General features: G+C 38.3%; 1 protein-coding gene across 1 annotated transcript; it reads right to left on the minus strand.

The window, feature by feature from the left end:
- Positions 1-870: 870 nt before the first annotated feature.
- On the minus strand, positions 871-18,064 carry LOC101166700 (growth arrest-specific protein 2-like). The gene is made up of 8 exons (XM_011489749.3): positions 17,623-18,064; positions 13,461-13,713; positions 12,513-12,622; positions 10,668-10,815; positions 9,638-9,701; positions 7,393-7,933; positions 7,189-7,296; positions 871-1,488 (listed from the first exon to the last, which is right to left on the minus strand). Exons 2-8 carry the CDS (start codon positions 13,690-13,692, stop codon positions 1,276-1,278), a joined length of 1,416 nt encoding a protein of 471 aa, XP_011488051.1. The 5' UTR covers positions 13,693-13,713; positions 17,623-18,064; the 3' UTR covers positions 871-1,275.
- Positions 18,065-19,736: the final 1,672 nt, after the last annotated feature.

Here is a 19,736-nt window from a genome sequence, read left to right on the forward strand (position 1 = left end):
TCATTTTAACTTGGAAATAACAGACACTTAATAACCAGAAGAATGTAGATATTCCTTGACACATGCTGCACCCTCAAAAAACACAGTAGCAGTGCATCCAGGGGCAGATATACGAGGGGAGCAAAAAGCTTTACCCCCTACTCCCCCCCAAGCTTTGAGTCAGTATTAGTATGATCATTGACGAAGATTAAGAAGTCATCAATAGAAGCTTCTTTAAGCCCCGCTGGTTTTAAAATAATAAAACAATAATAAAACAGTTTCAAAAAAAATATTTTTGATCCTTTCATTTGTTGTGGCCTCCCACTCTGCTGTTGTTATTTGCTACCCCCTCACACACACACAAACACACACCCCTGTATAGAATGTTCTAGCTCTGCCACTTCATCTACCCCACACACAAAACCCCTAGCAAGGATTTTAAAGACCCACACTGATTAAAATTGTGTTTTTGACATTTTGTCTAATGATGTAGGACATATTTAAAGAAAATTAAACTTCAAACTGCATTTCTGAGTATTTCTTTAGTAAAATCGATGTAAATCAGGATAAGATGTGCACACTTTATTTTTACGAAGAAAGTGCGCAAGGCGGGCCACAAGCTCCCTGCCCTGCTCCGCAACAAGGAGGGGTGTGTCACTCCACGACAATTGTCCTGCCCACGACTCAGAAGCAAATTTTTAAATAACTACTGCTGTTCTGCAGAAACTATGTCCGAGAGTTTTTGATTTAGGCTAAAGACTGCATAATCATAATTAAAAGACCACTGGGAACACGTTTAAACTAGCTCAAAAGAAGAATCAGGTGGGTCTTTAAGGGATGTAGTCCATAAAGATAGGTATCCAAAAACTAATAAGCACAAACAATGCAGGATAAGAAAAATACTTGGCTGTTTATTTCAGAAAATGCACTACAGCAGTACACTTTATTACTGATGCTTTAAACTCAGAAAACTATGTAAAACATATGAAAGTAACAAAAAAAGCACAATTTTCGACTGTCATCACTGTTTTACACGTCTAAATGACATGATTAAAATTCTTACCTTTTTTTTATCGGTCACAAACAGCCTTACATGACTGCAGCAGAGAATGTTTGTTTGTCCACAAATTATCTGCAACTTGTCAAATGCTGTTGGGAAGCTTTTGTGACAAACTGCTACAGGTAATATGTGAGCCTCATCAGTAAATAAAGTTCTATTTTGCATTATAGCAAAACGGGTATAACTCACAAATTGAAATATCAATCAAGTTAGCGCTGCCTGGAGCAAGAAGCAGTCTACTTTTTGCCACGGAAATGGGCGCCAACCACCATGTAGTTGTCAGGTGAGAAGTTCAGGCTGGGTGGTTTGGCTTTTTCCCGAAAAACCCTGACCTCAGGTCTGCCCGCCGACCCACCTCCACCTCTGCAAGGGTCATGCTTCTGCAGGTAACCCATGAAGGTCTCCCATCCTCCACCAACACGCACCATCACGTGACGCTCGTTTAGCATCTGCAAAAAAAAACAAAAAAAATCAAAGCAGTGAAAACCTGATCAGGAATGCTCTGTGGTGCTCATATACCGCTCAAACCTTTCTCCTTCAGCTTGACTTTAATATTTACAAGCTTTTTTTGTGCACGTGTCATGAAAAGAAATGATCTCTGGGACAGCTTTGTCAAAATCTCATTAAACCGAATGAAACTGCGCCTCATGTCACCAGCTGAGCACACATGCTACCCTAATCCACCTTAAAGCATGCATGGGCACACGCAGTGACGCACAAAGGCAGGCAGGTCTGCAACGACGTCCACATAATAAGCACTGTTTTGAATTAAACCACCAATACATGGTGTTCAGAAACCAGTAGTTTTCACTGAGGCCAGTTGTACATGAATCAATGCACCAAAGGACACCTGTCCTTATCGCTGAATAAAATCTGCTGCCATGGCAACAACTGCCACTATATGAAGCCTGCAGAGCGACAGGAAAAAAGAAGGGGGGAAGAAATTGAGATGAGTTTAGTATGGACCCTCACCTCCCAGAAGACATTAACATTCCCAGGAGGCCTTGCAAAGCCATCCATTGTTCTGTCTGAGGCAGCCCAACCCCCTCCCGCCTTATCACCTATAAACCCTTCATTAGACAACCATTAGGAATGTGATAATAGGCACGTGCCATATAGGCGAAAGAGAAAAAAAATAAATAAAAGGGATATATCAGTGGTGTGAGCACAGGCGTGCATGTGCCGACAGGTGACCCCTGCAGCTACAAAGGAAGGGGTCAAAGGGGTCACCTGAGCTGTCAGTCTGCAGATTAAAATGTTGAGGCTGACAGGGGTCAAATCTGACATTCTGGATAAACCCCTCTGCTGTCAAATGTGGGAGCGGCATAAATCAGACCTACAGTCATTCATAAAAATCATCTTTCTTATCAATGTTTGTTAATTTATAATGCTTAGAAAAGGGAAGAAACTACTCAGTTGTTTTCCTGTATTTAGTCTCAAATTTCTTTTAAATTTTTAGAGGCGAATATTTGCATAAAGAACAGACTAGACTATTTATGCATTGACATTTAACTTTCCTTTTGTAGCCTCAATATAAATTTGAACTTTTCCACAACTGACTCACATATGCCTGCAAAGTAAAATGATCTTTTAAGAAAAAAATATATAATTTATTTAAGTTAAATGTGGATCCTTTGTTGGGCAGAGACTCTTTATTTCTGTCTGTTCTCCCCCCTCCTCTTTAAAGGACTCTGTACAAAGTGTGCTTCGTCTGCAGCCCGACCGTCTGGATTCCCATGTGTCCGTCCTTGGCAGCTTCATTGATTCTATTGAAAGATGCATGAGGAGTCATTCACAGATGTACCAATAGGAGGCAGGCTTTAGCCACATCCTCATCTTAAGGTTCTGCCCAAATCAATGGGGTCTGAAAATAGAAAAATTAAGTAAAATTTATATATATATATTCTTTACAAAACAAGTAAAAATGAGAGCTGTAGCGTTCATGAGGCTGTAACATGAATTTTGTCTTTCTTTGGACTATTTTCTTCTGATCTTAGTATTTTTTTCTAATAAAATCCTCAAAGTCTGTCAATTAAGTGTAATATTACTTCAAAAACTACATTTTTTAGGTAAGTGTAAAACGTAGTTATCAAACAAGAGTAGAAAAAAAGTGTACTGTAACAGTTTGATCTTGATACCAGGTGTAATATTCAGGAATTCGTATACAAAGGGAGAAAAAAGTAAAAATGTTTATTTAAAAAATTGGCAATCCCATGTGTAGGACAAATGGTAAAAAAAAAAGAAAGCTGATTTTTTTTTTTTAAAGTAAAACTATTCAAGTAAAAAAATAAAATGTATGATGCAATAAAATCTATTGTTGCATTTTACTTTTGTAAAATAAAAAAATAGAAAATAAATGAAACGGCAGAATAGCCCCGTTCCAGAAATGCATTCTAATAAAATAAAGATTTTTTTTTTTAAGTTTTTGCTTTGAAGGTGATGCTAAATTTGGGAACAGAAGAGGCTTTACGCATACTTGAATCATTAAAAGGCAAGTGGTTAAGATAAAAAAACAGCAAATGGACCAAACTAAAGACTTTTCATCTTAAAGTGTTCGTTTTAATATGAATGTTTAGGCAAAAGGTTTTCTGAGTTGCTTTCTCTTGATCTCTTTCTGAAGTGATTCCTTTAATCATATTTCATTTCTTTGTCTTGTTGCTTTGTCAATTTGCTATCATTTGATGTTTTACGTCAAATGAAAGATTTTAATCTTTTCAGAATATTATATGGTAAAGGTTGGAAGCCACAGAAAAAAGGGTTTTAACTTAATGTAATTGGATCATATCATTAAAAAAATTGTAGTATTACTCAACTTACATCGTGCTGAGAGAAAGATGATGAGAACCAAGAGAGTTTGTATAATTTTGTCAAATGTTTGGACATATTTTCCTTTCACTCTCACAGCCAGAGCACATCCTGCCACAAAGCTAGAGGAGAGCCTAATTGGGCAGAGAGAAAAAGGAAAGCCTTCCTCTCTTTACAACCCCAAAGAATGGCAAAGCTCTCCAGCTCCAGAATGATTGAATAGCCTCCAGAGGGAATAGAGAGGAAGTGGGTGGGTGGGGGTTGAGGAAGCTGGGGTTGGTCGAGTGTAAAGTTTACACGAGAGGAGGGGCAGTCATGCTCAGCCGCTCATTAACAAGCTGTCTGATTAAACCCCTCGCTAATGACTTTGTCCTGGTAATCAATAGTATCTGCTCTTTAAAAAGGTCTGTACACATGGAGGGAAACGCTCTCCTAGGAGCAGCACAGGGGCTGCCGTGGTATATGGTAATTGAGGTTTAGGGTGCATTTCCCTGCACAAATGCAGACATCTGTGAGCTGGAAGGTGATGGGTGCCGTGAAGCTCGACGAGCAGCATCACACTGTTTAAACAGTTGAAGGCTGCTTGCTTGTCAGCAATCAGGAGAAAAGGAAAAAGGAGCGGAAGTTGTGTCTACAAACTAGTAATTGTTGTTGAGAAACTGACAGCTGGACAATGCTTTACAAAGACATTGTATTTGCAAGGCTTAATGGAGATTCAGAGCACAAACAGACAGGAAATAAAGAAAACTTGAGATGTTACAAAAAAAGAAAAACTTTTCACAAGTTAAAATGTTTGAAAGGGCAGTAAATTCAATTTCTATTTTAGTCAGTTGGTGCTCAGACTGTACAGCTGTTTAATGTCCCACTCCAATCCTATTTTGATTCATTCTCAGTCACCTTTACAGATGAATGCCATTTTTCAGTCAAAATAAAAAAAACCTGTGTCGTTTTCTGGGACATAGTTTCTAAACTGCAGCAGTAGTTCAAAATGTTCGTCTTCTCTTTATTCAGAACAATTTGAATAAAGAAATACTCAGAAATACTACTTTAAGATTACATTTCTTTATATATGTACTCCATCATGGGAAAAATGCTACAAGAACATGTTAAAAACACCAAAAGCATGATTTTCATTGGAGTGGGGCTTTAAAGAACAGGTCAGTATTTTATGGAAGTGCAATAAAACATTTTTTTGTTAATCTAAATAGGGGGCTTTAACAGCTACATTCAATTGAAAAGTCATGTTTTTTATTACAAATGTATTCCCTTGATGCCTGTTGGTGCAGATAAGCATCACATCACTTTTGCTCTTAAATTTTGCTACTTAGCTACTTTTAGCTAAGTAATTTTAGCTACTTTTTTTTTTAAAAGCGATAGTGCATTTTATAAGTCGCAGTGCCTTATATATAAAATAATCATGTTTATTGGCGTTACGATATTTAAATGTGTTAGGAATGATTAGAAACAGAATAGTTAGAAACTCCCTTTTTCATTTTGTTAAACTAACTTTTACCTTTTATTACATTAATGGCTTAACCTTGATTTACAATGTATTATCATCTCAAAATTATATTACACTCCAGACAGAGCACAACCAAGACTATTGTCTTGCAACATTCCTTTAACATCCTCCCTTTTTCATCTTTGTGTGTTCTGGTGTATGCGTTCTGGCAAATGTCTGCAAAGGATCTGACACTTTAGGTGCTCTGACCTTCGAGTATCTAGCCTGCAACAGTCTGTGGGTGTGTTTTTCACACCATGATCCATCGAATGAGGTTCTGAATATGCAAATGCAAGGTATATATGCCAGGCCTTTTGCTGAACCCCTTTGTTCAGACTTTGAATGCATCTTGTTCATCTGTCTGTAACCCTGCGTACAAATCTGTGGTCTTTGTGCGGAGTAAATCTACAAAAGATAAGTAACTGTCTCTGAGTCGTTATTCATTATTTCTGTGAGTAAGAAACTGACGGGGTTACGAACTAACACAAATACAGTCCTTTCTAGAAAATCCAGTTTCTTCACAAAATGTTTTGACATTTTGTCTGTTTTTATGAGTTGCAAACAAGCGGCTAACGTGTGGTGGGGTCAGACTATGTTTTGTCAGACAAGGTTGGTAGTCAGCATAGCCACAGTAACGGTTGTTTTAGCGTTTGTTTTTGTACATGTTGCAAACAATGTTGGGAATTACGGGTATTGTGAAAACTCTGCCATGGCTAACGCTTCTATCGTGACTAACGTGTGGCATGTCAGTTACCATGAACACATGAACACAGTTATTCAATTCTGAATGACAGACAGACTGATCTCTGATTCTTTTGTCTAGCCTAATGTGACTTATAGTTCGCTGCACCTTGCATCTGACATACATACACCCTTCCGTGTGGAAAATATTTAAAAGCAAAAACTTTAAAAAAAAAAATTTTATTGCTTGAAATAAATTCAGGCATCAAAAGGTTAACTTTGGGCTTTAAATTTCTTTAGCTTCTATCCAAAATACTTCATTTATTTATTTTTAAATATATTCCTATCTAGCAGCAGTTGCACTAGCTAGCTTCACTACATATTGCTTTTTTTTCTGCTTTCGGAGAAGAATTTTACCTTGAAATATGTCTAAAACTTATTCCCTCTCTTTGGTTGGAATTTTATTCCCAACTGAGCTGCCATCTAAAAAGCACACCAGGGTCACGCCTTTGCAGAATCATCCACAGAGAGACGTGTTTGTTTGTCCTCTGGGTTGGTACTCTTTGATGAAGGTTTATGTCCTGAATACAATCATTGTCAGCACAGTCTTATCCTGACCATTGGTTGCCAAGCAACCTTGCCTCCTGGTCCTTCTGACTCCATACAGACACATAGTGGTGGAGCACAACCAAAGGACGATGAGTTGCACAAAGTAATTGCAAATCAGTCACACTGGTGTTCTGCACTTGTAGCTGACTCAACTGGTGATTAATAGCCATAAGGTCCTTCTACTTTACGCATTATTAGATGTTATAGAATCCGTGACGCACTTTGGTTATGGATCAAATTCTTTTGCAATCTGTGATTTGTGGCTCTGATGTGACGCCACAATGCACATCTCCGTGATTTCTGATAGATTTAAGACAAAAAAAGTTGTTTTTGTTTTACTTTGACATCAAAATCAACAGCTTATTTGAAGTCCCTAAATGCTGGATGACAAAAAGTTGTGTATTTTGTTTGACTAATTCATGATGTTTGGTATGAGTAATGTTTTGCTTTTTGCAGACATCCAGTCAGGCGTTGTGCAAGTAAGGAAATGATGGAGAACAGGAAATGTCCATAAAAGAGGAAATAGGCTTTCGTCATGACAGAAGATTCTCACCCGTATATACAGAACTTTATCCCCGACACGGTAGCTGCCTTTTGGCTGCTTTTCAACAGAAAAGCGTGTGGGGCAGCTGCAGGGGGGGTTTTCTATGATGCCTCTAACCTGAAAGAAATTCAACAGACAGGATTGGTTGGATGCAAATGTTCCAGATATCGTCAATAATTTAGAAGATCGTTTCAGTGGAAACAAAGTACTAACAATGTCATCCAAAATGCTGGTGCCTGAGCTTCTCCTGCCTGAAGATTTGTTGAATGAACGTGAACTGGGTGTTGCAGGTGGGGAGGCAATAGTGACTGAAGGGGTGCGTTTGTCTGCTGTTGTGGGGCAGGCTTTGTCAGCAGAGACCAGAGTTTGGTCTGGCGAAGGCTCAGACAGCAGAGATGAAGCAGATGTGTCAGAGGCACAGGACGAGGAGAACAAAGGTGTTTGTGTGGGGGCTGCATTTGGACACGGGTTAGAGGCTGAGAGGAAGGGGTCAGGTGGGGATGAACACGTAAGCGCTGGGTTTGTGGTGGCTGATGGAAGATCAGAGGCAGGGATGGCTTCAGGCAGACTCTGAGCGAGGGGAGCAGTGAGAGGAGGAGAAGGCGAGGGGGTTAGAGGCAGCGAGGACTGAGATGGTGAATAAAAACAGGTGGATGGGAAAAATGTGTGAGGGGATGATGGAGAGAAGCATCCTTCCTCTTCTCTTTCTATCTCTCTTTCCAACTTCACCAGACCTGGGGGCTCCACACCATACCTGCAGGAGAAGTTGAATTCAAATTGAGCTGTTCTGACAAAAACTTTAAGAATTAAAGGTTTTATTAATTATACAGTTTCATGAGATGACAGGTGTATACTTAAGACAGGTAAGTTGTGGGTTGTGTACATTAACTCAGTCCATTTTTCTTGACCTCACTCACAGAAAATGTTGTATTTTCAGTTCCAATTACATGAATTAAAAGGCCATTTCTTGCGATACAGATGTCACCATGTTGGAACCAGATGACATCAGTGAGCAGTGATTGGTCCGAGTCAGTCTGAGTCAACATTTCTATATTACTATATTTCTATCAGGAGTGAGCATGGGGAAAGGCCACAATCAAACTTTTTGAATGTTGCATGTGAGACCACACTTTTATTGAGGCATTTGATTGGTCAGTTTATAACTTGAATAATTTGCAAAACGGAAAAAATGTACCCAGTGGGTACTTGCTGTTTGGAACGCAAGGGGAAGGGGTCACTCTGTCCAGTTCTCCCATACAGTCAATGGTTGTTAACTGTCAATTAATGACCCTGATCCTGTTGTGAGCTTATGCACTGAAGTTGACAGGAATGATAAACCTAAAAACAGGGGGGGAAAATATATGTATCAAACCCAAATTTAAGTAAATTTATTTCTGTTGGAAAGTTTGTCTGTTTTACAGTAAAGTGAAAGGATTCATACAAGCCTGTGCTGTGTAACATGCTGTCTTGCACTCATTTGGTGAACTGGTTTAGCTTTGTTTTGTTTTAAATCATCTTTAAAGACCCACTCGAGTGAAAATTGTGTTGTCTGTGCTTTTAACACGTTCTTGTGGCATTTTTCTGATGATGGAGGACAAATTAGGCTCAAAATTGCATTTCTCTGCATTTTTTTATTCAAACCGTTGTGAATCAGTAGCTAGCAGAAGAGAGTGTAAACAAATGGATGACGGGAAATAGGGGCAGGCTTACACTGTGCCAATGGTCCCGCACCACAACTCAGAGGCAAATTTCTAACAAACTTTTGTCGCTTTGCAAACACTATGTCCTAGAAAATGACAGTTCTTTTAATTTGGGCTAAAAATGACATAAATATAATTAAAGGACCACTGGGAACACTTTTACAATAGATCAAAAAATTATCAGAGTGGGATTTTAAGGATGATGGTCTGAGCTTGTCTAATAAAAAAGAGCAAAGCTTTTCATGAAACTGTTACCGGCAGAAGTGATGTTCTGCACGTTGCGTGTTTGCGAGTCTCTCTCTGTGCTATTTAGATAAAGAAATACATGCTTACTTACTTATCTATCAACAGTTGTCTCCCCACAGATGAGAATGTTACCTTTTCACATGAATTACAGCAGCTCCGTCTCATAAACTGAACTGTGAATATTGCCTTTTACTGTATCGAGTAACAACATTGAGGTTTTTATTATTTTTTATTAAAACTATTTGTTCTCAGTGCCTATTGCACACTAACGTAATAAAGCTGTCTTTCCTCTCACCTCTGAAATAATTGGCCTCATTAAGAGACTTTCCTAATTGAAGCATTAAACAAATTTTCTGCTCTTTTGATGCATCTGACCTTTTCTGAAATCCACTGCTGACATCAACGTCATGACAAGTGGAAAAGTTTCAAAGAATAAATAAAGACACAACAAATGCAGGTTCAATTTTTTAAATGATTTCTTCTTGGCGCCCCGGTTCCTAATTTCTGTTTACCTGGCAGCAATCCGTCCCACATCCATGAGACACAGACACACCTCCCGAGGTTGCTTGTGGAGGACTTTGCACAGCAGACACACAATAAACAAATAACAATTGTGGAGAAACAGACAAAAGTCAGTTGAATGAAAGGAGAGATGATTCTACTGATAGAATTCTGCCCTTGACAAAAGAAAAATGGGAGAGGCAGCACATTTCTGGAAATATCCCTGCTCCTTTGTGCATTTCTATCTTTAAAGATGAACAGGAATTCCTATGGGTTCCAGCTGGAGGCATGAGGGCATGAAAATCTTTGCCATAAATAAATGTAGTTGTGGTATCTTTTCATCTGTATGGGAAATGGACACCTTGGATGAGGGAAATGTTTGTATTTGAATTATAAAAAAACAACAAAATGGCTTCGTTTTAAAGCAGTTAAAACAGATATCAGAGTAATTGAGCCTTTAAAATTCACGATTGCATCAGATCCACCTCATAAGTGGAGAGACGCTGACCAGCGTTGGTGAAGAGAAGCAGGTTACTGTGCCTGCAGGAAGGATTCATTGTGGGTGAGGCTTTACCTGCACATTATCTTTGTCACGCATCTGCAGCGTTGCTTAGACATGCCCAGTAAGATGTTCATAAAGAGCTTAATGACAGAGAGCCATGCCAGCTTGAAGGCTTAAGGTCTTCTGATACTGCAAGCAGTGGGGAACTGCACATGTCCTTCACAACTCAATCCAATCTGTACCGGTATTTTATTTAAATAGCATTTTCTGCTGACAACAGTCATCATGCTGCAAAAAGTGAATTCATTACCCAGAAAAGAAAGGATAAATTATAAAAACATAGAAAAAGCTTGGAAAAAGGATTTTAAAAAGCATTGTTTTTAAAAAGAAATGCACATGTGTAACCATCTTTTATTTTCACATCCATTTCAATTTGAAAAATGACCGCAACTTCTTTCATGAGAAGTCTACCATGTGCATTGTGAGTTTTCGGTTTTCCAAAGAAACAAAGAAAAAAAGTGTCTCCAGTCTCATCTCACCCAAATCCTCAGACTCAAAAAGGTAGGACTCATCAACGCCAATCTTTCGACACCAGTAGAGGAAGTTGGCAGTGTTGTCTCGTGCAAAAAATGATCCAGATGTTGCATCAGCTCTCCAGTGGATCACTCTTCTCACAAACGGCTGGGACTGTTTGTATGAACACATACAGAAAAGGGACATTGGAAAAATGTCTGCTCATTCAAAACACATTACTGGATTAATGTTCATAAGCCAGAACCAACAACCTTTAGAAACAAAGCTGTGCGTAAATATGAGCACATTAAAAAGGACTGACACATCTTCCATTATGCCGAGCGTTTTATGTGCAAAGAGAAAAAAAAGGAACTTTTCAAAAGACATCCGTGGCATTATGAGGCTTAGTGCAAGGAAACATGAATGGAGAAAGTGAGCTAATGCACCACAGACAGCTTCAGATCTGACCTACTTTATAGTTCTATTCTTTACAAATTTTCAATAGAGCACCTTTACAAGTGCTCAGTCTGTGGAACCCTCTTTACGGAGCAATGTACATTGAACTAAGAGCTCGATTTATAGTTCTTATACCTAAATCTGTAACGTTTTTGAAACAAAATCTATTTATTTGCATGCTTTTAATGATTTGTGCAAAGAGGTTACATATCCAAGACCCCCTGATGGATGTAGGGTCCCTAGAAACACAAGATAACATGGTCCACTACAATGATTTTTTTCTTTTTTTGCATCGCAGGGGTCTGCTGCTTTCAAGAATCTCCATGGAAACTCACTCTTGTAGCCACGGCACGTTTGTGCCTCTGGAACAGGTTCAGTGTCAACGTGCAGCATCCGCATTGGGTGTTATTAAAAATTCTATTCCAGCAGCTTGATGTTCCAAGAGTGAAATTTCTAAAGACTCAATAGATATTTTGATTTATTGTCAAAATATTTCCTGTTGCCTCTTAATTATGATTACGCCATTTTTAACCAAAGTAAAAAAAAATGGGGTTGTTTTCTAGGACATAGTTGCTGCAGAGTGGCATCAGAAATTCACCACAAAGCTGTGGACGGAATCGTTGGTGCGAAGAAAATCCCCTCCTAGTTCCCATCATCCCTTTGTGACACTGTCTCACTAGTTTACAGCCCCTCATTCCCCCATTCTAACATTATCAGTGCAACAGAAAGTAGTGAGTAATACTGGAGCTATCCAGCCGTACAGCTTTGAGCCAGATGTCAGCTCAGACGATAAAAACAAAGACGTACATGGATTTAATCATCTATAGGGCATGCATCAGAATACCATAGTAGCCTCTACATCATATGTACAAGTTTTTTCCAACATTTTTTTCATCTGCTCCTGCTTCACAGCGTTTTTAATAAAGAAACACTCAGAAGTGTAATTTTAAGATTAATTTTCTTTATACATGTACTTTATTGTGATAATAATAACACAAAAGAATGTTCAAAGCACCCAAACCTGATTTTTATGTAAGTGGGTTTTTAAATCTTGCCTTTATTTTTGAAAAACAAGCTTTTAATAATTAAATAGTTACCATGTAACACTATTTTGATTTTCATAAATCTAGATCGGCTGTTGATGATCACTCAAAGACATCATCGGTTGAAGCAAAGGACAGTTTTTTCTGAAATATAAACAGCTTGGACATGCCTTTTTTTTTAGGTCAAAACCCACATTTTAATGCTAATAAAACAACTTATACATGATAACTTTTACACAATGTTGTTAGTATTATTTTTTCCAGCAACTATACATTTTTAATCAGTTTCTATTTAAAAATTCAATCATGGCAACTGATCATTTTAATTTACATGGTTGAATCGTCTTTTATCTAATTGCATGTGCTCTATACCTTTGCGGTGTTGACGTTTGTCATCTTCTCTTGGAGGAGCTTTGCCAGTTGACAGAGGACAACACCATTATCCAGCTGCTCCATCAGACAATCTGCAGTCAAGTTAACACCTGAAGGGGAATCCACAAACATGCAAAACAAACATTTAAAAATCACATTTCCTACCATTAAATCATTTTGGGTGAGGAAAGCTCATTAGAAATGGGAACTCAGAAGCTGTTCCTTCGTGGTAAATCTGTTTCAGTTAAACTTTTCATGCCATTTTTGCCTGTTTAGAATGTTTGCAATACAGATGTTGGAATGCAGATAACATATTCTTTTTAGAATTTAATACAGTTTTATGTTTTTCAAGTGTTTTGCAAATGTGTTTGGGGATCAAGTTCTTAAAGTGAACATGATGCTTTTCAATGATCATCACTGACAAGTTTTTTGAAGATCATCTGTGAAACCTTCAAACAGCTGAAGAAAAGGATTTAGCCTTTGCGTGTATTACAATACCAACATTTTCCTTCTACAGAAATAATACTTGCTGCTCCACATCTTGTTTGAACATGCGCTATGTGTTTCACTTTGTTTTTGCGACATTAGACACAAATTCATCACGTCTGAATCTCTTTTGCAGACATCGGTGAATGGGTCGTGACATGTGCAGACTGTATGTTTTTATTTCACTGAACAGCAACAAAAAAAGAAAATCCCCACATAAGGAGGGGTTTTGGAGAACAGTAAAATGCTGATGTTTTAAACTGAATAATTATTTCATGTCTTTTTTAAAGAAAAAAAAGGCTGTCATGAAAACCAAAGGTAATGGATTTTTGTGTTATTTTTAACTCTGACTGATGTTTTCCGTTTCAAAACAAAATCCTCAGTGAATGATTTTTTTTTTTTTAAGAAATGAGTCCACTTTCTTTTTGCAAACTACAGAAACATGTTTTTAGGATCTCTCACCCATGATGTTGTTGAGCCACAAAGCCAAATCTTCTTTCATGGGCAGGAGGCTGGCATCATGACGGAAAGGCAGCCACTGGTTATATTCCTGAGGACTGGAGAGACCTGGTCCTGAGTGTCTGTACTTGGGGGAAAGAGGACCGTTCATCCCTAAGCCTGTTACTTGACTTGGACTGATGGGACAGTCGAGACTGGGAGTCATGGTTTCCAAGTCACTGTCCATGCTTCCCATTCAGCTGGACTTTGGATGACCCTATAGAGGACAATTCAAAAAGCACATTCAATTGATTGAAAGTAGTTTTGCAGTTAGTATTTGTGTTAAAATATTACAAACTGTGAAACCATCTCTACAAAACAGTGTTTGGATTCTTACAGATAATATCTGTAAGAATTTTTAAACACAGAGAAAAATGATCTTCATTTTATGTGAAAAAAAAAGAAGGAAATCCAAAATCTTTGTGACCATTTGCTTCTGTATTCTTTTACAGTTCTCATCACCTCCCCACACCTTCCAGCAGGTGGGGTTTTTCTTTCTCAGCATTGGAAGAACTGGAACATGCAAAGCGTGCTAATGTTTACATTTAAATCTGAGAGCTGACAGCCCTTCTCATCCAGATTTATGGCACTGAAAACTGGCAATTACATAGTACATAGACAAAACATTATAATTGCCAGTGACCTTTAACCTGTGGCTTGCCAACTTTCAATAATTTAACGAATTACACATTTCTTTAAGAGATGCCGTCATAATTAGCACTCTTAACACATTGGCCGTCATCCATCAAATTCCAACCGGCTCACCCACAAATGTCCCGCCTAGGAAAAAAAATTATCTTGTGGTTTTTGAGAAAAAACTCATTCAGTAGACGTTGAAGTTAATTTCTCAGAAAAACAAACATAAGATGTGTTTGAAACCAACAAAAACAACAATACAAGTTAAAACAAGTTTCCAGCTTCTATTCACATGCCTTATTTTCACAGCCAAAACAAACTCGAGCTCAACGGGACCAAAGCGACTGCAGGATGTGCAGCTCCTGGCCTGAGTTTGCACAGCTCATTTGACCTGCTCTCAGAACGGGCTCCATCATCAAGTTCCGCCCCCGTGCAGTTTCATGCCAAGAGTTTGTAACACTCAGACTTATTCAGCTGCAATTAAGGCCTCAGCTCAGTTTGTACCAAATGAAAGATCTTCATTTAGGTAACAAGTTTAAACAGGCCTGCAGACTCAAAAACTACTATAACAATAGCATTAGATTCTATGCTATGCTGAACTACAGACGTTTTTGAAAATTATAAGCCTTATTAAAAGTGTCAAAACCATAAAAACATTTTCTTTTGCTGGAAACGGCAAAAATTTCACGTTAGAACATAAAAGTAAATATTTCAATTTTCTTTCACCATCAGTATTTACAGATATAAATACAGTCACACTACAGATCATTTGGCTGAGTTTTGTGTCAGCTTTTAGTCTTTAGGGTCTCATGTTGACTGCTTGTGTGCAGGAAAATTGTTTACTTTTACAAAAGCAAGACCAACAACGTTTTTAAGAAAAACCTTTTAATTTCTGTAGTTTTTTTCAGACTCATTTTAAGAACTTAGACTAAGTACACAGTACACAGGTAGAAAAAAAAGGAAAGAAAACATTTTAGTTAAAAATTATTGTTTAAGTGATGCCACTGCAGAATTTAGTTCAAAAGGTTGTTTAATTTGTTTTATCTTTCTTGATTGTTTGCATGTTGTGCTTATTTGACCAAGGTTTTTCTCCTTCGCCATGGAATAGGTGAAGTAAAAAAAATGTGATCTTATAAACATTTTGACCAGGTTTAATCTTTAAGTTTAATCTTTCTTTTAACATGCAGATGCTAAATTGTTTGCAAAAAAAAGTTGTTGATTTTTTTTTTATGTAAGTGATTTTGGTTATCTCAATAAAGAATTTTGCCCTTAAATTAGGACTTGAACTTCAAACCTTATAGTCAAAGAAAGTCTCTCATGGGGATCATGAATAAATGCTGAAATTTTGATAATAAAGGCGTAAAGGAGCTAGTTTAAAGTAGAAATCACATTTCTGGTGTCTTCAGGGAATTGAGAACACTCCAAAATTAGTTGGGCACTGTTCCTCCCTGACTGCCTCAGCATATCTCATACGTCTAGAATTTTTCCTAAATGATTTCATGATGTTTTTATTTTTTGACACAACTGCCACAAAACCTGTTCAGCTTTTCAGAAAAAGACACAATGCTGACCTGTTATACTCTGTGGCTTCAGGATTCCACCATAAAATGACTGGCATGAACATGCAACATGTCAAGATAGGCAGGGAAATGTTTTTCGAACCCTTTTCTTTTTTTCTTTCTTTCTTTCTTTGCAGGAGGATTTTGTGAAAAACCTGAAGGTTGTTAGTGCCAAACTTACAGCTGACCCAGGTCAATGTGCACCCAGTCTGAAGAAAGCGGTCAGAAAGAAAATGGGGTAAGCATTTATTTTTGTCCCAGGTTGGTTCATTTCTTTGTGTTCTTAGAAATGATCATTTTGTGTCGAAACCAGACAGAAAACCAAAGTTCCTGGATGCTTTTTTTTTCCGTTTTCAATGGCTAAGCATTTTCAACACACACAGAGGCTTCAGATAATTATTAGAAATGTTGGGGCTGTTTCTTCTAAAGTTAGATTGTGTCAAGCTCACAGAGGAAATTAGGCAGAATCTTTTTCTGAGATGAGTGTGAGGGTTTAGAAATTGAGTTCACAGGGTTCAGCGAAGACCCAAGACAGGTCTGCTTTATGTGTTTACAAGGTGTAGGTGGGAGCCACAGGATGCCAGGCTTCAGGTTAGTTTGGAAGTTAACCAGAAGGCCATGAGAGCATGTCTCTGAGGAAACATCCATGTGCAATAGTCACACTTCTGCTACAAGATGGCTTTTCAGGGAAGGCATGGCAAAGGTCACCCAAAGGCCCAGCTCTCTGACAGTAGCAGCCTTTATTCTCTGAAAAGTGTCCACATCTGTAAGCACACACTGGTGCTCCAAAGGCGCACCACACACCTACACAGGTTTGTGCATGTATCACTGTGGCCATTCCCCCTCATTTATTATTATTTTTATAGCATATTTCCAAAGTAGGATCTGCTTCAGTAGTTTCCTACAGATGTTTATTGAGCCATGAAGCCAGCGTCTTTATCATTTCAGTGCTTGCTAACTTGAAAGGAAAGAATCACGCACAAACGTATCAGAAAAGTCGCACCATAAATCATGGTTATGAGTTGGAGCAAGGCACCAAAAATCATGCGTGTGAAGCACGAGGGGCAAATCAGAGTGTAAATAAATGATTTGTGTGAATGTGGTCTTCGGATCACCTCCAACACTGACATTTCCAAAAAGGCTGTCTCGCAACAGCTAACTTTACAACCTGTGGGAGATTTAATTGTTGCGAGTCACATTTTTTCTTTCCTCTATTGGTCGACTGTTCAAAAGACCTTTTCATAAGGTTGAAAAGATAGCATGTCATGGTAGTAAATGAGCAACAGGAGGCTCGGTGCAGACAGCTGAGATGGAGGCTTCAGTGATAGCTGTTACAGGGCTCACATCTTGACTTTTCTTCTGTTGCTTCTAGACTAAATAAACTCCACATCAGCACAGGATGGAGGGGTACATCGCCTGCTGCTGCTGCTTTTGCAGCCGCAACAACAGGGCTGTGTGTTCTGGAACTCTAGCAGAACCCTATAAAACACAAATCTTTCTCCCAATATTGTAAAAATAAAAGTTCCAAACATTGCTTTAAAGTAAACTAAATATAAAAGAAAGAGTAATTCTAAATAATTTGTATTTGTTTGGATTAATTAAACCTTTCCTGATGTTTCTACACTGAAAAAATAAAATAAGTAAGAAAAATGCTAACAGATGTCACTACATTTAAGAAAATACACCAACTGAGAGAATCAAATCCAAAAATAAACTTTAGTTCATAATTTTTTAGATTTTCAAAACTGTTTTCTTGTTTTTTAAAAAAGTTATTGAGAATCCATATTAGCAGTCCCTCAATAAGTGTCTTTCAAACTCTGGTGATAACAGAGAAAGCTGACGCACCAACTTTTCGTAGATATTTTGTGATCAAGCTTTGCTGAAGATCAATAACATTTGCTGTTAAGAAGACAAAACTAGATTCAACTCACCAAACTCTGAAAGCAAGTGCAGGATTCCTCCAAAGACCACCTTCACAGCGTCTTCTCTTTTCTCACACAGACACTCATCCCTCTCAGCCAGATGTCAACCTCCCACCAGGTCGGCACATGTAAGTACACAACTTAACACAGACAGAGTTAAAGTGAACCCTTCTGTGCACGCCTGTAAGTGTGTGGTGTCAATTTACAGCAAGTGAGTTTGGGAAAACACACACAGACAGAAAGCAAGAATGCTGAATCCTGTTTCTTGTGTTTAGGATTAAGTAGACCCTAACCAGGAAGTCCAAGATGAAACAGGGTAAAGAATCTCTTCTTGACTGATCACAAAGTAAGTATTACCACAGCCAACTTACTTGAAGGGTTTAGCTGTAAACACAAACTCTTTTAAAAAGTGTGGATTTGGTTTAAAACACAAATAATTTCTTAAATAAATAAAAAATTTAAACTGATTTATGTCAAAGTGATCCAGAAAGCACAATCAGGCTCACAAAACCATGGTAACCTGATGTTCATTTTTCCAGTACTTACATTAACACATATGCAAAAATTTCTAAACCTCACTGTTGCTTGTCTTTTTTCTCATTACACCATATTGGACAAAGGGTTCTGTATCTATACGTCCGGCAGATTTTAAATCCTTATTTTTCTCAGATGCTTTCAATTCACTTAGATTCTGTGGTGCAGCGTAAAACCTTTTGATGATGTGAGTCAACTGAATGATTACAATTATGCAAGAAAAGCTCAGTATTTTACATTTTTGTTGATGCTTTTTCAACATATTAACCAACAAACTGGGTTCACTTATAGCCACCAATTGTTCTGACTTCCTAACTTTGGACATTTTGTCATTGTTCAAAGTCTGGTATGTCTTGTTTCCTTTTTGTATTTGTTTACCCACAAAAACATTCCCTGGTCATCATGAGTGTCAACCCAACACTTTTAATGTGTTATTGGCTTTACTTTTCTGATGGAACAAAATGATACTGACATAATCTGGTTTTTGGTCACATAAAGTCAGGCAGGGGATGGAAGCAACAATAAACCGGATTTCCTTCTTTGTGTGTGTGTGCGTATGTGTGTGTGTCTAGTCTCAGCTGTGGCTGCTGGTTCATTTGCGGCCTCTCCCAGGGGACTAGTCCCTCATGTTGCTGTGTCTATCTCGCCTCGTCCTTCTCAAACTCACCTCCCATCTGACCCCCTGCTCATTTCCACTGGTTAACATTCATCCGAGCCAAGCAATTATGAATATTAATGAGCACTTCAATGTGTTCATGCACTGCCCCCCTACACACAAACCCTTTCCGATAAGATTAGATTTCCTTTAAATGTGCTCTAACTCGCAGCCTCCATCCAGCCTAAAGATTTGGAGACTGTGCACACGCTGTATTTGTTGTGAATCATTTCCTGCATGAATGGGCCTCAGAGCAGGTATAGCAGACATACTAATGAAGTTTTAAAGGCCTATTAAACTCAATGTAACAATGACTCAGAAACACCCACAGAGTTAATAAATAGTCCCAGAGCATCTGGAATGCAGCTTTGATTGTAAAATGAAGCCAGACTGCACACTCAGGTGTCAGAGACTCACTCTTAGCTTGTTATGGATTACAGCAGGGAAGTGGAGTAAGTCCGTCTTCTGTTTTTGTAACCTAAGAAGCTTCAGCTGTCTTTTTTTGGTTAACCTGACTTCTTAGATTTTACCATTATATCTTTGTGGCAGGGAAAATATGATTGAATTAAAACAATGTTTCTGCTACACGATGGGGATCGGCACATGACAGATGGCGTTTTGGGTTGCCAAGACAACTGAACTCTAATCCGCCTCCAACTTGTCATCCCCTTCCACTATGGTGCTGGTGAATAGATGAGATGGGGGGGGGGGGGGGGGGGGGTATAATTCAACAGAGTACCATGTGCTGTGTACCACTTAAATTGGTCCCCTAGGTCAAGAGGACCCGGGGCCGATCAGATGGGACACACTTATTAGAGACACACAAGTGTTTTATCATTCTGTCAGATTAAGGCAGATCAGATTGAAGGTAGAATGGGTGTTTTCGAGGATAATTAAATATTTTTGGCATGTTTTTTTGCACACCTTTGTATGT

Source organism: Oryzias latipes, chromosome 3, assembly GCF_002234675.1.
Source record: "Oryzias latipes chromosome 3, ASM223467v1".
Classification (NCBI taxonomy): Eukaryota; Metazoa; Chordata; class Actinopteri; order Beloniformes; family Adrianichthyidae; genus Oryzias; species Oryzias latipes.

What these genes read in the sequence shown, in the direction of transcription:
- LOC101166700 (XM_011489749.3), bottom strand. Translation starts at nt 13,692, where the DNA reads ATGGGAAGCATGGACAGTGACTTGGAAACCATGACTCCCAGTCTCGAC. An exon ending in GTGGGACGGATTGCTGCCAG is followed by an intron (nt 7,934 to 9,637) that starts GTAAACAGAAAT and finishes CTTCTCCTGCAG; the next exon opens with GTATGGTGTGGAGCCCCCAG. An exon ending in CCAGCATTTTGGATGACATT is followed by an intron (nt 7,297 to 7,392) that starts GTTAGTACTTTG and finishes AATTTCTTTCAG; the next exon opens with GTTAGAGGCATCATAGAAAA.